Here is a 19300-nt window from a genome sequence, read left to right as displayed (position 1 = left end):
AGCTGATATAAAGTGGTTCTTAGGTCACAGAAAGAGGTCTCCAACGCCTCCGACCAGCGGAACAGGAATTTCGTGGCCTGGGCTCCTGAGCGACGGCCGTCATCTTCGCAGGATACATTCGTAGTTTCCCGATAGCCGCAACGAATCCGAGAAAGGTGGTCTGTGAGACATGGAATTCACACTTCTCAGCCTTCATGTAAAGGCGGTTCTCAAGAACATTAAAGCACCTGCTGCATGTTCTGCTTGTGCTCCATTGGCATTTGACAGAACCTCAGAATAAACAAAAACAAACCGGTCTCGCATTTCCCAAAGGATGTCATTGACGAGCACCTGGAACACCCCAGGTCCATTGCAGACACCGAATGGCATCACCAGGTACGCAAAATGGTCCAGACGAGTGATAAAGACAGTCTTCCATTCATCTCCCTCCCAGATGTGAATCAGGTGGTAGACGCTATGGAGAGCCAACTTCGTGAAGATGTGAGCCCCATGAAGCGGAGCAAATGCTGAGACAATGAGAGCCAGAGGGTACCTATTCCTGACGGTGATGGTGTTGAGAACCAGGTAGTCGACGCTGGGTCTAGGCCCCATCCTTCCTCCCAACAAAGAAGAATTCTGCCCCAAATGGAGTGGAACAGGACCAGCGCAGAGAGAGGCACCCGACAAGAGATCAATGGCACAGTGATAGAGGTGGTGAGGAGGAAGTGCTGTTGCATGGTCCTTGCTAAAAACCGTAGCTAGAACCGTGAGGGTTGGCCTAGGAAAATACCTTCTGGGCACATGGGCCAACTGGGAACACCTAGTGTAGCAAGCTGGATTCCAAGCTGTCACCTTGGGGCCTGACCGGTTTGTGTTATTTGAGCCACAGAAAGCCCAGAACTATGGGTGTTCCTGGGCTGTTGAGTGTGGTGGTCTTCAAAGGGGCATTCAATGGAGGAGTCCTGATGCCCAGTTGCTATACAACAGAGCGGTCAATGCATCTGGCCCACTAGGGAGAGAGAGGCCGGCAGCAGGAGATGACGGGAGGATTGATTAGCAGCGAGGCTCACCAACACCTCCCCTCTCTATTGGTAAGCCCTCACTTTTACTTGGCGAACCGGGCACACCCGTAAGACTCATGCTTTTACCCCGGTGAGAAGGGTCATCCCCTTCTCACCGGGGTAAAAGCATGAAGTCGAGCGGAAACCATGGGAGCACACCTCTGCTGAGAGCCTGGCGCGACCAAGCTTCATCAGCTCTGACGTCACTACGGTGGGCGAGGTTACCGCAGCCGGAGGAGATGCCAGAAGTGCCCGCTGGAATTTGTGTGTGTGTGGGGGGCTCACAAGCTAGCTATCTCGCTGTTGCCGTTTCCGGAGTCGACATTCTATCCGTATGGCCATAGTCACGAGTGCATCCAGGGAGCCAGCCGCTCATTGGGGGCCAACTCCTCCTTCAGTGATTTGCTTAGGACACCAATAATTACTTCCTGGAGACCACTGTCGTTGAAAACCTTCTTTGCGGCTAGTGTGCGAAACCTCACAGAATATTCCACCACGCTTTGGATTCTCTGTTGGAGAGACATCAAACGTCTTGCCGCCTCTCTGACGCACACAAGGTGATCGAACATCTTACGCATCTGTCCCGTAAAGTCTGCTTAAGAAGAGCACATAGCTGAGCCCCGCTCCCAATCGGCACTTTCCCACGACAGGGCCTCACTGCAAAGACAGCCGATCAGGAAAGCAATCTTGACTCGATTGGTGTTGTACGTGAGATGTTGTCTGAACACCAAACTGGATTGTACAAGGAATGTTCGGCATACATCGAGGTCGCCATCGTTTGATTGGGACTTCTGCGTGAATTGTCAGTAATGAACACAATGTTCAAGCATAAAGGTGTCCATATGCGCACTTGGCAGCAGGACACTCTAGACCGCAGTTCAATAAGTGACTTTGTAGTTGTGTCATCAGACTTACAGCTGCATGTCTTGGACACTCAGGTAAAGAGAGGGGCAGAGTTTTCATCCGATCACCAACTGGTGGTGAGTTGGTGCCATTGGTGGAGAAGGTGCTGGTCCAGCCCGTCAGATCCAAACATTTTGTGAGAGTCTGCCTGGCAGAGTCCCCCGTCAGATGGGGTTTCAACTCCCAACTCTGACAGAACATCTCTCATGTCCAGGGAGAGGTGGGGGACATTGAGTCATTGTGCCTCTATTTGCGGCTGATCAGAGGTGTGGCGGCAAGGTGTCCAATGCCTGTCGTGGCGACAATCCTAGAACCCGCCGATGGACACTAGTAGTCAGTGGCGAGCCGTGCATTTCACACCTGGGCCTTCAGTAGTGCTACGTGTGAATCAATCCAACCCTCAATAAGTATTTTATGTCTATAACACCTTTAATGCAGCTAGAGCTTCGACACATAAAAAGAATCAATAATAACCTCAAAAATTTAAATATTATTCCGGAAAATAGACATTTTACTCAACAAAAATTATTTTTATTTATACACAAAATCCATCACACACTAATGTGTAAAGCTGCCCCATGCTCTCACTCAGATTTTTCTGCTGAAGGAAGTCAAGGAGATCAGTGGGAGATGTTCCTGCAAAATCATCCATGGCATACATAACAATCAGTTCTGTTCTTAGCCGAGGCAGATCGAAAAGTGTTCCGTGGCTTTGCGTTAAGGTGGAGAAGGCTGCATGTGGGAAAGTTTCCTGGTATTCCTGAAACATCTGCGAGTCGAGAAGGGAGAGAAACATCAGTCTTTCGTGGTCTTGAAATCTGGTCCGCGTCTGGCAAATAATATTGTCCAGAATCCTATCGTGAAGTTGTTGGTAGTGCACGCGAGAATCTTGCACTTGACCTCTTCGTGCGCTTGGAGCACCCGCGCTGTGTTCGGTGGCCTCGTAGATTTCCTCATATCGGCTCCTCTCGCGTTCAACTGTGTCCCAAAACTCCTTTACTCTTGCAAGACAAAACTGTACATCCAGTTTGTGGTTCTGTAGTATTGAAAAAAGCACGTCAGAATGCTCAAAAATGCCATCAAATGTGTGAAGCAAAAAACAAAATTCAAAATCATCCAGACGTGCTTTAAATCCATCAGCACACCGCACAGACTCCTCGTCGTACTCGTCATGATGCTCCAGGATGTGATGAAACAGTTCCTTTAGAGCAGCTCTCTTCTCAAATACTGTATTGACCACTCTGGATGCGTACTGCCACCGTGTTGGTGCCACACGGGGCAGACACCGCTGGCAGATTTCGTCCAGCAGCTGTGTGCGTCGAGGCGATCTCGAAAAAAATGCAACAAAGCCATTCAGGTGAGCAAAAAATATCTTGCATTCTTTAAGCTTTGAGGCCCCCTGAGTCAGTACTAAATTGAGCCGATGGGCATAGCAGTGAATGAATAAAGCTAATGGTGCTCTCTCCCTAACTTGAGCCTGCACCCCATTTAATCCAGAAGACATGACCGCTGCACCGTCATAACACTGTGCCACGACTTTACCCAGACATTCATTTTCCACCAAAAATTGAATGATGAGACCTGCAATGTCATCGGCTCGCTTCCCACCGGTAACATTTTCAAATCTGACGAACCGCTCCTTGACACCTTTGCCCCTGACGTAACGCAGAACCAGTGCGAGCTGTGCTGCATTACTCGCGTCTGTCGTCTCATCCACCACGCTTCTGATCTCTTCCTCCATCACTTCAGCAATAGCAGTGATCAGGTCGTTTTGTATTCTGCCCGACGTGCCACTAAATACTTTATTAGTGGACAGGTGGTAATGTAAATCCGTGTTTTTCTCAGCAATGAGAGAAAGAAGTTCCACATAATTTCCTTTGTTTGGGGAGGCAGCGCTTTCATCGTGTCCCCGAAATGAAAGTTTGTGCTTGCCCCAAAAAATGACACAGTCTATCAAACTTTTTAAGATTTCCCTATTTTTTTTTACCTTTTCGTTGTGGCGCTCCGTTTCCGTGCGCACTTGCTCATTGAATTGTAACTCCACTCGAGAATCTCCAAAAGTTTTGGAGCGGACCGTTGCTTGTAAGTGTCCGGCAGAGCTTTGGTGTCTCATTGCTGCTTTGGTTAAACAAGACAAATTTGCAAATCCACTGTTGCTCCAAACACCATGTCGATTGGTGGCAAATAACAAGCACTCCCAGCAATATAATTTGCAGTGTTCATCGGAGACCGTGAGCCAGGGATAGTGCTCGTAGTTAGCGCACTGAAAGGTCCGAACACACCCTTTTCCCGGCTGTAACAGGCTTGCTTGCTTCAGAGTTGACCGCCCTTTCATAATGATGTCTGTTTTTTTCTGGAAAAGTCTGTCTGGAAAATGGCTTTGCCAGCAAATCTGCAACCGAATCCATTTGTTTTCCTGCGGAGGTTCGGCCGGACGGAAGTTTCTCCGAAACGGGATTTGCGCGCTCGCCCCGCCCCCGGATCGTGAGTGTACAAGTTTTTCAACCTCGGCCCGTGGGCCATATACGGCCCGTTAGGGTTTTTAATCCGGCCCGCCGCCGGCGTTGTCCAAATTATAGTAAAAATCAATGATTCATTTCCCTTTGCCGCTCATCACTCTCAATTTATTAGTCTACCGTCAATGGCAGCCCGGGAATAAACACTCTTGGGCGGGCATGTCAGCCCGGGAATAAGCACTCTTGGGCGGGCAGATGTAGCAGAACCGAGCCGTGAAATGACAGCAATCAGGTTAAATACATCCTAAAACAGCATTTAATGATCAAATACAAATACTGGAGCTCTTTAGACATTAGAACCAAGCTCAGGGAAGTGATTTCCTCGGTAAAATGTCGCGATGATGTCGCGATAAGGCAAAAAAACATCTATATACGACCATTCGCCAATCGGGTCAAAATGCTCTCAAATTCGGTCAAATCCAGCCGAAAACAGCGTTTAATGATTAAATACAAATACAAGTATTTGTATATACAATACTAGTATTTTATTTAAAAGAAGACAAAGGAAATTCACATATTCTTCGTCGTTTTCCTTTTTTTGTGCTTGGTATTCCCATAGGGATCGTGTATACAGACTCGATATCCGATGCGCGTTGTGAGGCAACGGAGCTAGACGTCGTCGCTTGTCGGCCATTTGGCCATTTTAAGAACAGGGCCATTCGCCAAACGGCTCAAAATGCTCTCAAATCCAGCCGAAAACAGCGTTTAATGATTAAATACAAATACTAGTATTTGTATATACAATACTAGTATTTGTAAATACAATACTAGTATTTGTATTTAATCATTAAACGCATTTTGAGCCGTTTGGCGAATGGTCATATATAGACGTTTTTTTTGCCTTATCGCGACATCATCTCGACATTTTACCGAGGAATTCACTTCCCTAGGCTCGGTTCTAATGTCCAAAGAGCTCCAGTATTTGTATTTGATCATTAAATGCTGTTTTATGATGTATTTAACCTGATTGCTGTCATTTCACGGCTCGGTTCTGCTACATCTACACGCCCAAGAGTGCTTATTCCTGGGCTGACATGCCCGCCCAAGAGTGCTTATTCCCGGGCTGACATGCCCGCCCAAGAGTGCTTATAAGAGCTGCCATTGACGGTAGACTAATAAATTGAGAGTGATGAGCGGCAAAGGGAAATGAATCATTGATTTTTACTATAATTTGGACAACGCCGGCGGCGGGCCGGATTAAAAATCCTAACGGGCCGTATATGGCCCACGGGCCGAGATTGAAAAACTTGTACACACACGATCCGGGGCGGGGCGGGGCGAGCGCGCGAATCCCGTTTCCGCGAAACCTCCGTTCGGTGGAACGTCCATTCGGCGACCTGTCCATCTGTCAAACGTCCGTCGGCGAAACGTCTTTAGGCGAATCATCCGAGTACCGGAACGAAGTAGAGAATATGCAGAGTCACTCTTCCAAGCTTATCCGCACAGTTCCTCAGTAGTCTGGAGCTGAAGACAACAGTAGCAGAGAAGAGGCCCTCGACTCCGTTTCCGGCCTGGTAAGCGCCGACAGCTCTTCCATCTTATCCCATGATGGAATGGTTGGTCAGAAGTGTTGCTTCTTCTCCCGGCACTTTTGTCCAGCTCCGAATTTCCAGTGGTATTGAGGTGTTGCTCCTTCTGCTGCGTATTTTAACAGCTAGTCCCATGTGTATGACAGCGCAGGCACGCTGAATGGTTCCAAAAAAGAAGTAGCAGAAAGCAGAAAAAAGCCAGGCTAACAGAACAAAGACAGTTGTAAAAACATTCAAGTAAAAAGTATAAAGTACAAAGTAAAGTAAAAAGAAATGTATTAAGAAATATTAAAATCTAATTAAAAAAGATAGAAGGGCTGTAAAACATGAAAAACCAATAAGAGCGACAGAGCTGCCGCTTTGCGTTTGACATATCCTGCTCAAGCAAACCTGCTCTTCTGACAACTCGCCTGCTTATGAACTCTGTTCCTGTGGGCGTGTCTGCCCAGTGCTCAGCAAACTGTTGCTTTCGTGTTCGCATTTGGTTCCCCTTTCCCATTTCGGACATTTTTGATGTATGATGTTGATGTATGGGACAATAATGAGCCTCAGAGTCCTTGATCATGGGATCTCTACATACAAAATTCCATCAATATAAACTGCACGCGCTCTTTGTTCTAATACATACCGTATTTTCACACCTATAGGATGCACCGCCTGAAAGGGTGCCGTTGCAGGTGTATTTTCAGTTTTTTTTCCACAAATGGAGAGAACTGGGAACAGTGGCAAACCTTCCCCCGGAGTGGTCGGCCAACTAAAATTACTCCAAGAGCGCGACGACTCACCCAGAAGGTCACAAAAGAACCTAGAAAAACAGTGAAAGCACTGCAGGCCTTGCAGGCCTTAGTTAAGGTCAGTGTTTATTACGTTTCTATTAAAAAAACACTGTCCAAAGCTGGCATCGATGGATGAGTTCCAAGGCAAAAACCATTGCTGTTCAAAAAGAACATAAATGCTCACCTTACGTTTGCCAAAAAACATTTTGATGAACCTCCACACTTTTGGAAGAACAGTCTGTGGACTGATGAGTCAAAAGTTCAACTTATTGGAAAGTGTGCGGCCCGTTACGTTTGGCAAAAAAATGGCACAGCATTTCATCAAAAGAACATTATAACAACAGTGAATCATGGTGGTGGCAGTGTGATGGTCTGGGGCTGCTTTCTGCCTCAGAACCAGGACAACTTGCTGTAATTGATGGAAGAATACCTGAAATTTTTGAAGAACGTCTGGCCCTCAGTTTGTGTGCTCAAATTCCAGCGCTCTTGGAGCATGTAGCATGACAATGATCCAAGGCACACCAGTATGTCCACCTCTGAATGACAAAAAAACTAAGTTAAGGTCTTGAAGTGGCCAAGTCAAAATCCAGATTCAAATCCTATTGAAATGCTGTGGTATGATCACAAGAAGGCTGTTCTTGCTAGAAAATCCTCTAATATTGCAGAATTGAAACAATTCTCCAAAAAAGGATTGGACCAAAATTCCTCCAAAGCGTTGTGAAAGACTCATCACAAATTATCGTAACCCTTGATTTCAGTTATTGCTGCCAAAGTTGGCACAACCCGTTATTCAGGTCCCAATTACTTTTCCACAGAGGGCCAGACAAGTTTGTACTTTTTTTCTGCCTTGGTAAATAAAATCATTTAGAAACTGCATTTTCTATTTCCTTGAGTTCTCCCTGTGTCACACTAAAATTGGTTTGATGATCTGAAACCTTTGTGTGTAATAAATATGCAAAAAAACCCAAAATCAGGAATTTAATTTAATGCATAAACAAGGTGCACTGACTGATTGGTTGCCCCATGCAATTTAGAAACAAAACTTGACTTTTAAGTGTGCCCTCTAAGTGTGAAAATACAGTATCATACCATAGCATAACCCTGATGCCACCATATACAACACAATTCATAACATTGCCATACAAAAAACGCTCACCATTACGGCAAAATACAGTTTGCCATCCGACCTGAAAAGTGTGAACCGAGATTTATCCTTGAAGAAAACACCTCTCCAACATGCCAGACGCTATCAACTCTAAGAATTTACCCACTTAAATCTATTACGACAACGGACTAGAGTCAGATCAAGACACTGATTAGGATGCAGCATGCAGATGAGTTTTCTGAAAGTTTGTCCAGACAGTCTTTGGTTACGCAAAGGTTTGTTGGTTCAGCAGATGTCCGAATGTCTGGTCTCAGATATTCTTAGAGAGGAACATGGTAGATGTGTAGGTAAACTTTTACTAAATTAGTACTTACAGAGATGTAAGACATGTACTAAATTGTGGTTACATGTGCTAAATCAGGCTAGGTCCATGTAAGCTACCGATAAATGACAGAGATAAAGCTGAGAATAAATTGTTCAACTTTATGTAATGTATGAGAAGAGAAATACAACTCTGCTGTCAACAATCTCAGGCTGCTTTGGGTTAAATATTCTTGCTACTTTGAGAATGCCCTCATTGATTGGAAGAAATAATAATAATAATAATAATAATAATCGGACATAGGCCATGTCGTCATTACCACAACACAAAAAAGCCTACTTGTCATCACACGCAGAAACTGCGTGTGACGAAATTGATGGTGCTTCTCCATAAGCTACGTTTAATCGGCAAAAGACCTAAATAAGTGTAAGTTACGGACTTGTAATTTGTCATTCCGCTGTTGTGGATACCGGTCGCTTACCTCTCGATTACATACAGGTCGCTTACCTCTCGATTACCGCACACTGTCTGCCACTTACCTTCCTTCAAGTCAGCTAGTAGGAGGCAGATCACCAACCAAACATCTATGCATATGCCGCAGAAGGGAATGTGTGTATGTTAGCGCGAGTTTAGATGTCTGATGGATGTGGGGAAAAAACTGTCCTGAAGCCTATTTGTCAGTCAAAACAGAGAAAAACTAACATTGGGAGCGATCCAAATGTCTGTGATAGGATAAAATACATCAGTGGCGGTCGGTGCATTTTCTCATAGCGCCTTCAACGTATCAATCCAACCCTCAAAAACTATTTTATGGCTATAAAACCTCTACTGCAGCTAGAGCTGCGACACATAAAAAATAATCAATAAATCAATGCACAAAAATGGGGTAAAATCCACTTCCTAGCAGCAGTTCATGATTAAATACAAATACTGGAGCTGTTCAGACATTAAAACCAGGCCAGGGGGACGATTTTCCCGGGAAAAAACAGCGATGAGCGTCAATGGCATACGGGCAAACATTGCCCGAAAATGGGGTAAAATCCAGCCGAAAACAGCATTTATTGATTAAATACAAATACTGGAGCTTTTTAGACATCAGAACCGGGCCTGGAGTATAATTTCCCCGGTAAAAAGACAGCAATGAACATCGATACGTCCATATGTGAAATGACAAAAAATGCACTAAAATTAGGTAAAATCCACTTCCTAGCAGCATTTATTGATTGAATACAAATACTGGAGCTTTTGAGACATTACAACCAGGCCAGGGTGGTAATTTCCTCGCGAAAAGACAGCGATGGACGTCAATGGCAAAACGGCAAAAAATTAACTGGGGTAAAATCCACATACTAGCAGCATTTAGTGATTAAATACAAACACTGGAGCTTAAATAAAAACACTGGAGCTTTTCAGAAATCAGAACCGGGCCCACAATTGAAATATTATTTAGGAATATAGCCATATTATACTCACCAAAAATCATTTTTAACTGTACACAATATCCATCCTCCTTTCTTTATTCCTTCTTTTCTATCGCCATCGAAGCTAATGATGAAAGTTGAGCCTGTCCTGTCATATTTCCGACATAGTCCGTCTTGAAAATGACTTTAAATAAAAACAACAATATATTTGTTTTTGCAGCTAAGTTAGCGCAATGAAAGTGGCGCACACACCATTCTCCCGGCTGTAACAGGCTTGCTAGCTTCGGAGTTGACCGCCCTTTCTTAATGATGTCCATTTTTTTTCTGGAAAAGTCCGTCTGGAAAATAGCTTTGTGAACAAATCTGCAACCAAATCTGTCAGCCATTGTGGGTGGAGTTTGCGATCTCTGGCTGCCTCCACATCCAGGCTTTCGCCCGCCTACTAGCCAATCATAGTTGGTGAAAGCAATGAAGTATCCTAGCCAGCAAAATGCTAACACCTATGAAAATTCATTGTGGGGTTGCCAACTCGAAATCTGATTGGTTAAAAGCCACAGTCTTGTTTAATGCAGCAGACCCCGCAGAACTGATTGTGAAGGCTTTGAGGCAGATCTGATCTGGCAACAAATAACGGCTGAAATGTGATTGGTTAAATGCTTCAATATGAAAAACACATCTGGAAGCAGTGCAACCAGGGGGAAAAGCAATGAAAGGAAGCTAACAGACCATTTGGAATAATAAGTATTGATGGACAAAATATAATATGATTCAGATATTTCTTAGGCCAGCAGAGAAGGCCCTGACGGCCCGCCACTGAAATACATACAGTGGGACAAATAAGTATTTAGTCAACCACCAATTGTGCAAGTTCTCCTACTTGAAAATATTAGAGAGGCCTGTAATTGTCAAGATGGGTAAACTCCAACCATGGGAGACAGAATGTGGAAAAAAATAAACAGAAAATCACATTGTTTTATTTTTAAAGAATTTGTTTCCAAATTAGAGTGGAGAATATTAGTATTTGATCACCTACAAACAAGCAATATTTCTGGCTGTCAAATAGGTCTAACTTCTTCTAACGAGGTCTACTCGTTACCTGTATTAATAGCATCTGTTTTAACTCATTATCGGTTAAAAGAAACCTGTCCACAACCTCAGTCTCTCATACTCCAAACTCCACTATGGCCAAGACGAAAGAGCTGTCGAAGGACACCAGATGAGACGTGACTGGGTCTTTCATCATGACAATGATCCCAAACACACAGTCAGGGCAACAAAGGAGTGGCTTCGTAAGAAGCATTTCAAGGTCCTGGAGTGGCCTAGCCAGTTTCCAGATCTCAACCGCACAGAAAATCTGTGGAGGGAGTTGAAAGTCCGTGTTGCCCAATGACAGCCCCAAAACATCACTGCTCTAGAGGAGATCTGCATGGAGGAATGGGCCAAAATACCAGCAACAGTGTGTGAAAAGCTTGGGAAGAGTTACAGAAAACGTTTGGCCTCTGTTATTGTCAACAAAGGAAAATCCATGGAAGTGGATCTTAAATGTGGGAGTTTAGCGATGTACAACTGCCGAAAGAGAGTTGTTGATGTATGTCATTAATTCATTTTATTATTCTTTTTTTGTGCAGACGAGAGAGCTTCAGAATATCCAGGAGAAATCTTCTGAAGATCTTTGGAAGGAGGATTTGGCAGTTTTCATAGACGAGTTAGATGTAAGTGTTGTTACAGAACAAAGCCCACCTATTCTAACCCACATCCTCCACGACTACAAATATTTCCATTACAGGCTGCTATAGAGTCCAGTGATAATGTATTTGCCTCTTCTTGATTTTTGACGGGTTTTTTTTTACATTCTGTTCTATTTTCATCAGAAATTGGAGGCACTTGAGAGGGAAGAGCAAAATTTAGGTAAAGTGATCAAACTTGTAAAGGGGAAAATTGGTAAACCCAAAGCAAAGAAGATGAATCTACAGGAGACCATGCCATCACCATTTGGACGAAGGGTGGATCCTCCATCTCACCCACTAAAATGTGATCTAAACAAGAAACTGACCAAGAAGAAGAAGGTATGTAGAAATACCTTTATTATTATTCATTTTCTATGGCTAACAATAGGCTGGGTACATACAGCCAATCGCAGATCACATGGAGACTAACAACCACACATGCACATGCTCATACTTACGGAAAATTTGTGTTCAATCAGCCTACCATGCCTAATTTGGGATGTGGGGGAAACTAATATTGAGAGAAACCCACGCAGGCATGGGGGGCACATGCAAACTCCACACAGGAAGGCCAGTAACGAGGGTGGGATTGAACCCTCACTCTCAGAACAATGAGGCGGAAGTACTAACCACTTAATACGGTGCCACACCCACTTTTTATTATAGTAATACCTCCACATACGAGTGCCCCGACATACGAGTAAATTGAGATACGAGTAAAATTTCGAGAAAATATTTATCTTGAGATACAAGACAAATTTTGATACACGAGCACACTCGAGCTGCTCATAAGAACATCATGGGCCCTGTCTCTCTCCCCGCAACTCCCTCGTGTAATGTCAATACGAGCACTAGCATTTTTTCAGTGTTTTTCCCCCTTAGTCAGTGCAGAATGGCGTAACTTGATCGTAAAACGAGAGGAGCATTCTACTTCTCGTTGGCAAGTGGTCGTGCGTTATCTTATTGTGAGGACATTTGTGTGCATCATTTTCAGAATATTTTGAAGGGAAGACAAAAGCAAACAACCTTTGCTAGGTTCCTTTTAGCTGCAGCTGAAAGTCAGGGTGGAGGCGGGGCAAATAGTAAAACAGAATTAGAATTAAGCTTAATGTAAGGTTAGATTACATTTTTGAGTGTCTATCGTAATCCAAGTTCATTTAGATTTGTTTATGTAATGTTACGAGCGCATTGCCGTGCAAAATGTCTCTCTATCTCTATCTCTATCTCTTCCCTCTCTGTCTCCTCCGCGAAATCTGTATAATTTTAGTACTATTAAATCATAACCACTAGTTATTTGTTACTCTGTTAATAGATGGTGAATTAGAACAAATAAAAAAAAAATCCAATATTCTGTTTTTGGTGTTTTTTGGAACAAATTAATTAGTTTTTAGTTCATTTCAATGGGAAACGTTCATTTGAGATACGAGTAAAACGACATATGAGCTCAGTCCCGGAACACATTTGACTTTGACTGGAGGTTGAGGAAGGTTTCGGCAACTTAAGTCACATGAATGAAAAAACATTTTGATTGGCTGCTTTCTCATCGTCAGTGAAATCCGTTGCATAAATGTTTGGTTTGCCGTTTAGACAACCATAAAAACATGCAGAAATAACAGACTTGCAAGGAAAACTGTCACCGTGGACTGCTTGTCACAATTCCCATATGGCGTTCTCATCTTACATTTCTTTTTGACAACTTTTATTTAATTCAGAACCCTTGATTAGTTGGATGTCCCAACTCCAAAGGGAGGCGTCGTTAAAGCAACTGGGACGATTGAGTTGGTTTTGACTGTGTTTGGAATTGAGCGTAATCAAAAACAAGTTCATGTGGGTCAAACACGTTCACAATCTCATTTCTATAAATTCTGCATGTTATTCGTTGCGCTAGTACTCAAACGCCTCGACACAGCTTTGTTCAGGATAAGCAAATATTTATTTCCCAGCAAGGGATAAAATCTCAATCTCATTTTCTGAACCACTTTATCCTCATTAGGGTTACGGGGGGTGCTGGAGCCAATCCCAGCTGTCTTCAGGCCAGAGGCGGTGGACACCCTGAATCGGTGGCCAGCCAATCGCAGGGCACAAGGAGACGGACAACCAAGCACACTCACACCCATACATAGGGGCAATTTAGAGTGTCCAAACAGCCTACCATGCATGTTTTTGGAATGTGGGAGGAAACCAGAGTACCCGGAGTAAACCCACGCAGGCAGAACATGCAAACTCCACACAGGTGGACGTGACCTGGATTCAAACCCAGGACCCAAGAGCTGTGAGGCCGATGTGATATATATATATATATATATATATATATATATATATATATATATATATATATATATATATATATATATATATATATATATATATGTATATATATATATATATATATATATATATATGTGGCGAGCCGACAGGGCCTTCAAAGCCTTCTCTGCTGGCTTAAGAAATATCTGAATCATATATTATATTTTGTCCATCAATACTTATTAAATAATTACAAATTGTCTGTTAGCTTCCTTTCATTGCTTTTCCCCCTGGTTGCACTGCTTCCAGATGTGTGTTTGCTATGGGCTACGGGGTATGGCTCCTATTTTACGTAAATATCGTCTCCCTGGTGGGGGTGAGGCGAGTCGGTTGCAGGAGGAATTCAGCCAGTGATTTCACCTTGGGTAGGTCAACAATATCGGGGTGATTTGCAAATTAGATCTTAAATATTAAGAAATATTTGGGTTTTAATGATATCGAACATGAAAAGAACAAGGCACAAATGGGATTCATTCAAACAATTAGGCAAATAGTAGCTGGTTTGTTTGGAAAAAATAATTGATTTTAGAATAGGCATAATTTCCCTAGGAATTGGGAGGCATGGAGTGTTTTTATTGTGGAATGGGGGCTAATTACCGTATGTACTCGCATATAAGCCGCATTTGTTGTACAAAAAAAGATGACTGAATCGAGGGTAGGGCTTATATGCGCATAAAAAGACGACATGCACGAAATTGCCAAGTGACAAAGACGAAACGCGATAATGCAAGACAATGCGGCCGATACCGTCATGTATTTCAAAATAGAGAAAAGATAAACAGATAAAACGCTAAACAAAAATTATTTTGACGTTTATAATTGAAGAATTCAAGGAAAAAACGTGAAAAAAACTCATTTGTGCCTGTCACTCCTTGCTCAGGGACATCTTACCTAGGGCGCCGCCGTCTTACCTAGTTAAACGTGCTCTGACTGCCCAGACGCAAATAGCGTTGATACATCTGTTTGTAGCGTTTACCATGTCAGCACATCCCAATAAATGTTAAGGCTGATCAAAGGTCTTGCGGTCGATCGTTAAAACATCAGCCTTGATACCTGCATAATGTGTATCTCAGGGGTGCTCAAACTTTTTTGCTCAAAGATCTTTTTTTCACGGGCCCCTGACAAAGCTCAGCAGTTATATATATGCTATAGGTCTTCTGCCGATTAAACGTAGCTTATGGAGAAGCACCATCAATTTCGTCACACGCAGTTTCTGCGTGTGATGACAAGTAGGCTTTTGTGTTGTGATAATGACGACAGGGCCTATGTCCGATTATTATTATTATTATGATATACCTCATGCAGTAGGACCCAAAATAGTGTATGCAGGTAGTAATTATGCTTGGACTCACGATGGCGAAAACACAAATAATAATCAACTATTAACATTTTTTTTAATTACCTGTGTCATGTTTAACAGTGTCGGCTGCGACTATGTTGAACTCAGGATGCAGGGGAAAAGGTGCCAAAAATTGCTGGTGAAAAACGTAGGCTTTTAATGACAAAAATGGTGAATACAAAAGTGACAAAATAAACCAGGAACACGCACACCAACAAAAAGGGCAAAAAACATGACTTAGTGAATGGGACACACAAGGTAATGGTAGCAATCAGTGGTGTGCCGTCAGGGCCTTCAAGGCCTTCTCTGCTGGCCCATGAAATATCTGAATCACAGACTGATGTTAATTATATTGTCCATGAATACTTATTAAATAATTCCAAATTATCTGTTAGCTTCCTTTCATTGCTTTTCCCCCTGGTTGCACTGCTTCCAGATGTGTGTTTTCATATTGAAGCATTTAACCAATCACATTTCAGCCATTATTTGTTGTCAGAAATCTGCCTCAAGGCCTTCACAATCTGTTCTGCGGGCTCTGCTGCATTAAACAAGCGTCGATAAGACTGTTGCTTTAACCAATCAGATTTCGAGTTGGCAACACCACAATGCATTCTCGTAGGCGTAGGAATACGTCATTGCCTTGTCGCAGACGTAGGGATACGTCATCGCTTTCACCAACTATGATTGGGTAGTGATTAGCCAGAGCTACCAAACTGTATCTGGAGCTAGCTACACAAGCAAATATATTGTTGTGTTGATTTAAAGCCATTTTCATGACGGACTATGCCAGAAATACGACAGGACAGGCTCGACTTTCAGCATTAGCTTCGATGGCGATATAAAAGAAGGAAGAAAGAAAGGAGGATGGATATTGTGTACAGTTAAAAATGATTTTTGGTGAGTAAAATATGGCTATATTCCTAAATAATCTTTCAATAATGGGCCCGGTTCTGATATCTGAAAAGCTCCAGTGTTTGTATTTAAGCTCCAGTGTTTGTATTTCATCACTAAATGCTGCTAGGAAGTGGATTTTACCCCATTTTAGTGCACTTTTGGCCCTTTCGCGTATGGATGTATATGGACGCGTCGACGTTTATCGCTGTCTTTTTCCCGGGGAAATCACCCCCAAGGCCCGGTTGTAATGTCTCAAAAGCTCCAGTACAGTGGTACCTCGAGATACGAGCTTAATCCGTTCCGGGACTGAGCTCGTATGACAAGATACTCGTAACTCGAGGTAAAGTTTCCCATTGAAATGAATGGGAAACAAATTAATTCGTTCCAACTCTCTGAAAAAAACACCAAAAACAGGATATTGGATTGAAAAAAATGTTTTATTTCTTATAATTCGCCATATATTGACAAAGTAATAAATAACGAGTGGTTTAATAGAAATAAAGTGTTTAATCTAACTAAAATTGGGTGGATTTCGCCGAGGGGAGAGAGAGACGCACAAACAGAACAAACACTCCACCCTCACGTTCGCTATCCATGGGCTGTTTGCTGTCGTACTATTCCCTTCAAAATATTCCGAAAATGATGCACACAAATGTCCTCACAATCGGAGAACGCACGGCCACTTGCCAACGAGCAGCAGTCTTATCAGCGATCGCCCCGCTGCTCATGGGAGCTTCGGGGGCGCTGGCTAGCGGCTCCCTTTTAGCTTGTAGCATCTGTGTTCGCATCCCCTCGAACGGCGCCTATGATAGAGTTGCTACCGGGGATGCTGTAGCGAGCCAGTGCCCCCGATGTTCTTATGAGCAGCCAACGAGCAGAGTCTTTTATCAGCGATCGCCCCGTTGCTTATGGGAGCTTCGGGGGCGCTGGCTAGCGGCTCCTTTTAGCTTGTAGCATCTGTGTTCGCATCCCCTCGAACGGCGCCTATGATAGAGTTGCTACCGGGGATGCTTTTGCGAGCACGAGTATACTTCATTACCCAGAAAGCCCTCTTTTCAACGCGCATGCGCGTTGTGCGTTTCCTGGTCTGAATAGCTCATCCGGTGCTCGTAAATATTGTTATACACGAAATATATGCCAAAAAAAATGCCATGGCGACCTGGCTTGGTCGCATCATGAAATTTTGACCGCATCACGGGCGAATTATTCGATCGAAATTTCCCCCGTAAGACGAGCATTCCGTATGACGAACGGTCGTATGACGAGGTACCACTGTATTTGTATTTAATCAATAAGTGCTGATTTTACCCCATTTTCGTGCAGTTTGGGCCCTTTTGCGTATGGACGTATATGGACGCATATGGACGTGTCGACGTTTATCGCTGTCTTTTTCCCGGGGAAATCACCCCCAGGGCCCGGTTGTAATGTCTGAAAAGCTCCAGTATTTGTATTTAATCAATAAGTGCTGATTTTACCCCATTTTCATGCAATTTTGGCCCTTGCGCGAATGGACGTATATGGATGCACCGCCGTTTATCGCTGTCTTTTTCCCGGGAAAATCACCCCCAGGGCCCGGTTGTAATGTCTGAAATGCTCCAGTATTTGTATTTAATCACTCAATGCTGTTTCGGCTGGATTTTACCCCATTTTCGGGCAATGTTTGCCGGTACGCCATTGACGTTCATCGCTGTCTTTTCGATCGATCGATAGATATAAAATATCTAATTATTCAATTTGGAAAAAGTAATAAGTACCTTGAAGAGAACCTGATGCTTTTTAATGAATTACAATTTTCTTATCAGAAGTTTAAAATGTTGTGGCGGCGAAATTGCTTCTAATGTCAAAATATCTCAATTTTTTTGATGGTTCATATTACTGCAATAGTTGTCACTTTCGAACAAGAAATGAAAAGAAAAAATCAAACGGAATTTGTTTTATTTCATAATCACAAATGTACAATCATTTTCTTTCAAAAAGGAAGTAACATAGGCACAACCAGGAAGTGTGTCCATAGCGGTATACGGTTCACCAAGTCTCTGGGTGCAATAATAGCATGAGATACACAGAGGGGTGCTCATAACGTCAATCGCAGAGGTAGTACTGGTCAAACGCGGCGTGACATTAAAAAATATCAGCCTATCATTCATCCCGTCACTTGATTGTTAATATACAGGGCGCAGCCAGTAAGACGACAACTGTTATTGTTTTTCCCGTTGCCTTTTCCCTACTCTTGTTTGTCCCTCCTGCCTTGCCGTTGTGCCCGCGCAGCTGCGCGTGATTCAAAATTAATTCCTGTTGTGTCTATTTAAACCCCACTGATTGTAATGTCATTGTTGGATCGTCTGCCTTATTTCCCTTGCCCTGTATCTACATTACCTTGTTCCTCGATTCCCCGTTTTCCCTAATCTGGTTTGGTTGTGTTTCGATTCCTAAGTCTTTGTTATTTTGTAAGATCCTGCCTAAGTTATTAAAGTTTTGGTATGAGCACTATTTCCTTCGTCCTCGCCTGCTTCCCCGCAATTGGGTCCTATTCCTTAGTAACCTCGCCTCGACTTCTCCACATAGATGTGACAACAACTGAACTTGACATTTTGGTGACCAATCAAGCGCAAACAACAGCGCTAATGGAGGCAGAATTTACAATGTCGCTCTATCATCAATCCCGTTACTTGATTGACATACAGGGCAACCAATCAGATGACAACTGTCCATGCGCATGCGCAAACAACGGTGGTAAGATAGTCAGCGAATTACCCCTGTTCATGTAAAATACGACACTGACCTCCTGCCGAAAAGCGAGCTGAGAAAGAGAAAGGTTAACGAACTAAAATCCCAGTTGTCCGGACAGCAGTCATTTTTCACACAACATACTTCAAAAGCGAAAGCCGCCACCGAAGCATCATTCCGTGTGAGTCACGCCATCGTTAAAAACAACAAGTTTTTCCAAGACGGAGAGATGCTAAAAGAGGCATTCGTTGAAGCAGCTGACTGATTGTTCCGGGACTTTAAAAATAAAGCAGAGATATTATCTTCAATCAAAGCTCTGCAGCTGTCAAGACATACGTTATACGTCGCCGTGAAGCCATGGCTGAGGATTTAACGTGGCAAATGTGGAAGGACATCGGAGTGTGAGTGTTTCTCACTGCAGTTGGATGAATCTACGGATGTGGGTGACATAGCCGAGATGTGCATTTTCATTTGTATGATGTTTAGTGATATGACCGCAAAAGAAGAACCATTAACAGTACTTCCCATGAAAGAACAGACGCGAGGAGAGGACATTTCAGACTTTATGGTGAAAACTCAGTTCCCACTGTACAAATTGGTGTCTATCACCACAGATGGAGGACCTGCAATGATTGGGCATGTGAATGGATTTATTGCCAAGTGCAGGCAAGATGATGCGTTCCCAGACTTTTAA

At 43.3% G+C, this 19300-nt stretch overlaps 2 protein-coding genes across 10 annotated transcripts in view; one reads left to right on the top strand and one right to left on the bottom strand.

Annotated features, from left to right (window-relative positions):
• The window catches only part of top2b (DNA topoisomerase II beta), a 202255-nt gene that overhangs the window by 144833 nt on the left and 38122 nt on the right, over positions 1-19300 (top strand). For all 9 annotated transcript variants that reach the window (XM_077589955.1, XM_077589960.1, XM_077589959.1 and 6 more), the window contains 2 exons: positions 11241-11324; positions 11484-11678. In XM_077589955.1, the coding sequence (XP_077446081.1) occupies positions 11241-11324; positions 11484-11678 (279 nt within the window). The remainder of the gene's footprint in view (positions 1-11240; positions 11325-11483; positions 11679-19300) is intronic.
• Positions 1385-4230, bottom strand: LOC144067470 (zinc finger MYM-type protein 1-like). The gene is made up of 3 exons (XM_077591278.1): positions 2503-4230; positions 1956-2132; positions 1385-1549 (listed from the first exon to the last, which is right to left on the bottom strand). Exons 1-3 carry the CDS (start codon positions 4054-4056, stop codon positions 1385-1387), a joined length of 1896 nt encoding a protein of 631 aa, XP_077447404.1. The 5' UTR covers positions 4057-4230.

The sequence above is a fragment of the Stigmatopora argus genome, chromosome 21 (genome assembly GCF_051989625.1).
Source record: "Stigmatopora argus isolate UIUO_Sarg chromosome 21, RoL_Sarg_1.0, whole genome shotgun sequence".
In the NCBI taxonomy this organism is placed as follows: domain Eukaryota; kingdom Metazoa; phylum Chordata; class Actinopteri; order Syngnathiformes; family Syngnathidae; genus Stigmatopora; species Stigmatopora argus.
The sequence above is the reverse complement of the archived record's forward strand: the minus strand, read 5'-3'. Positions and strand labels throughout refer to the sequence as shown.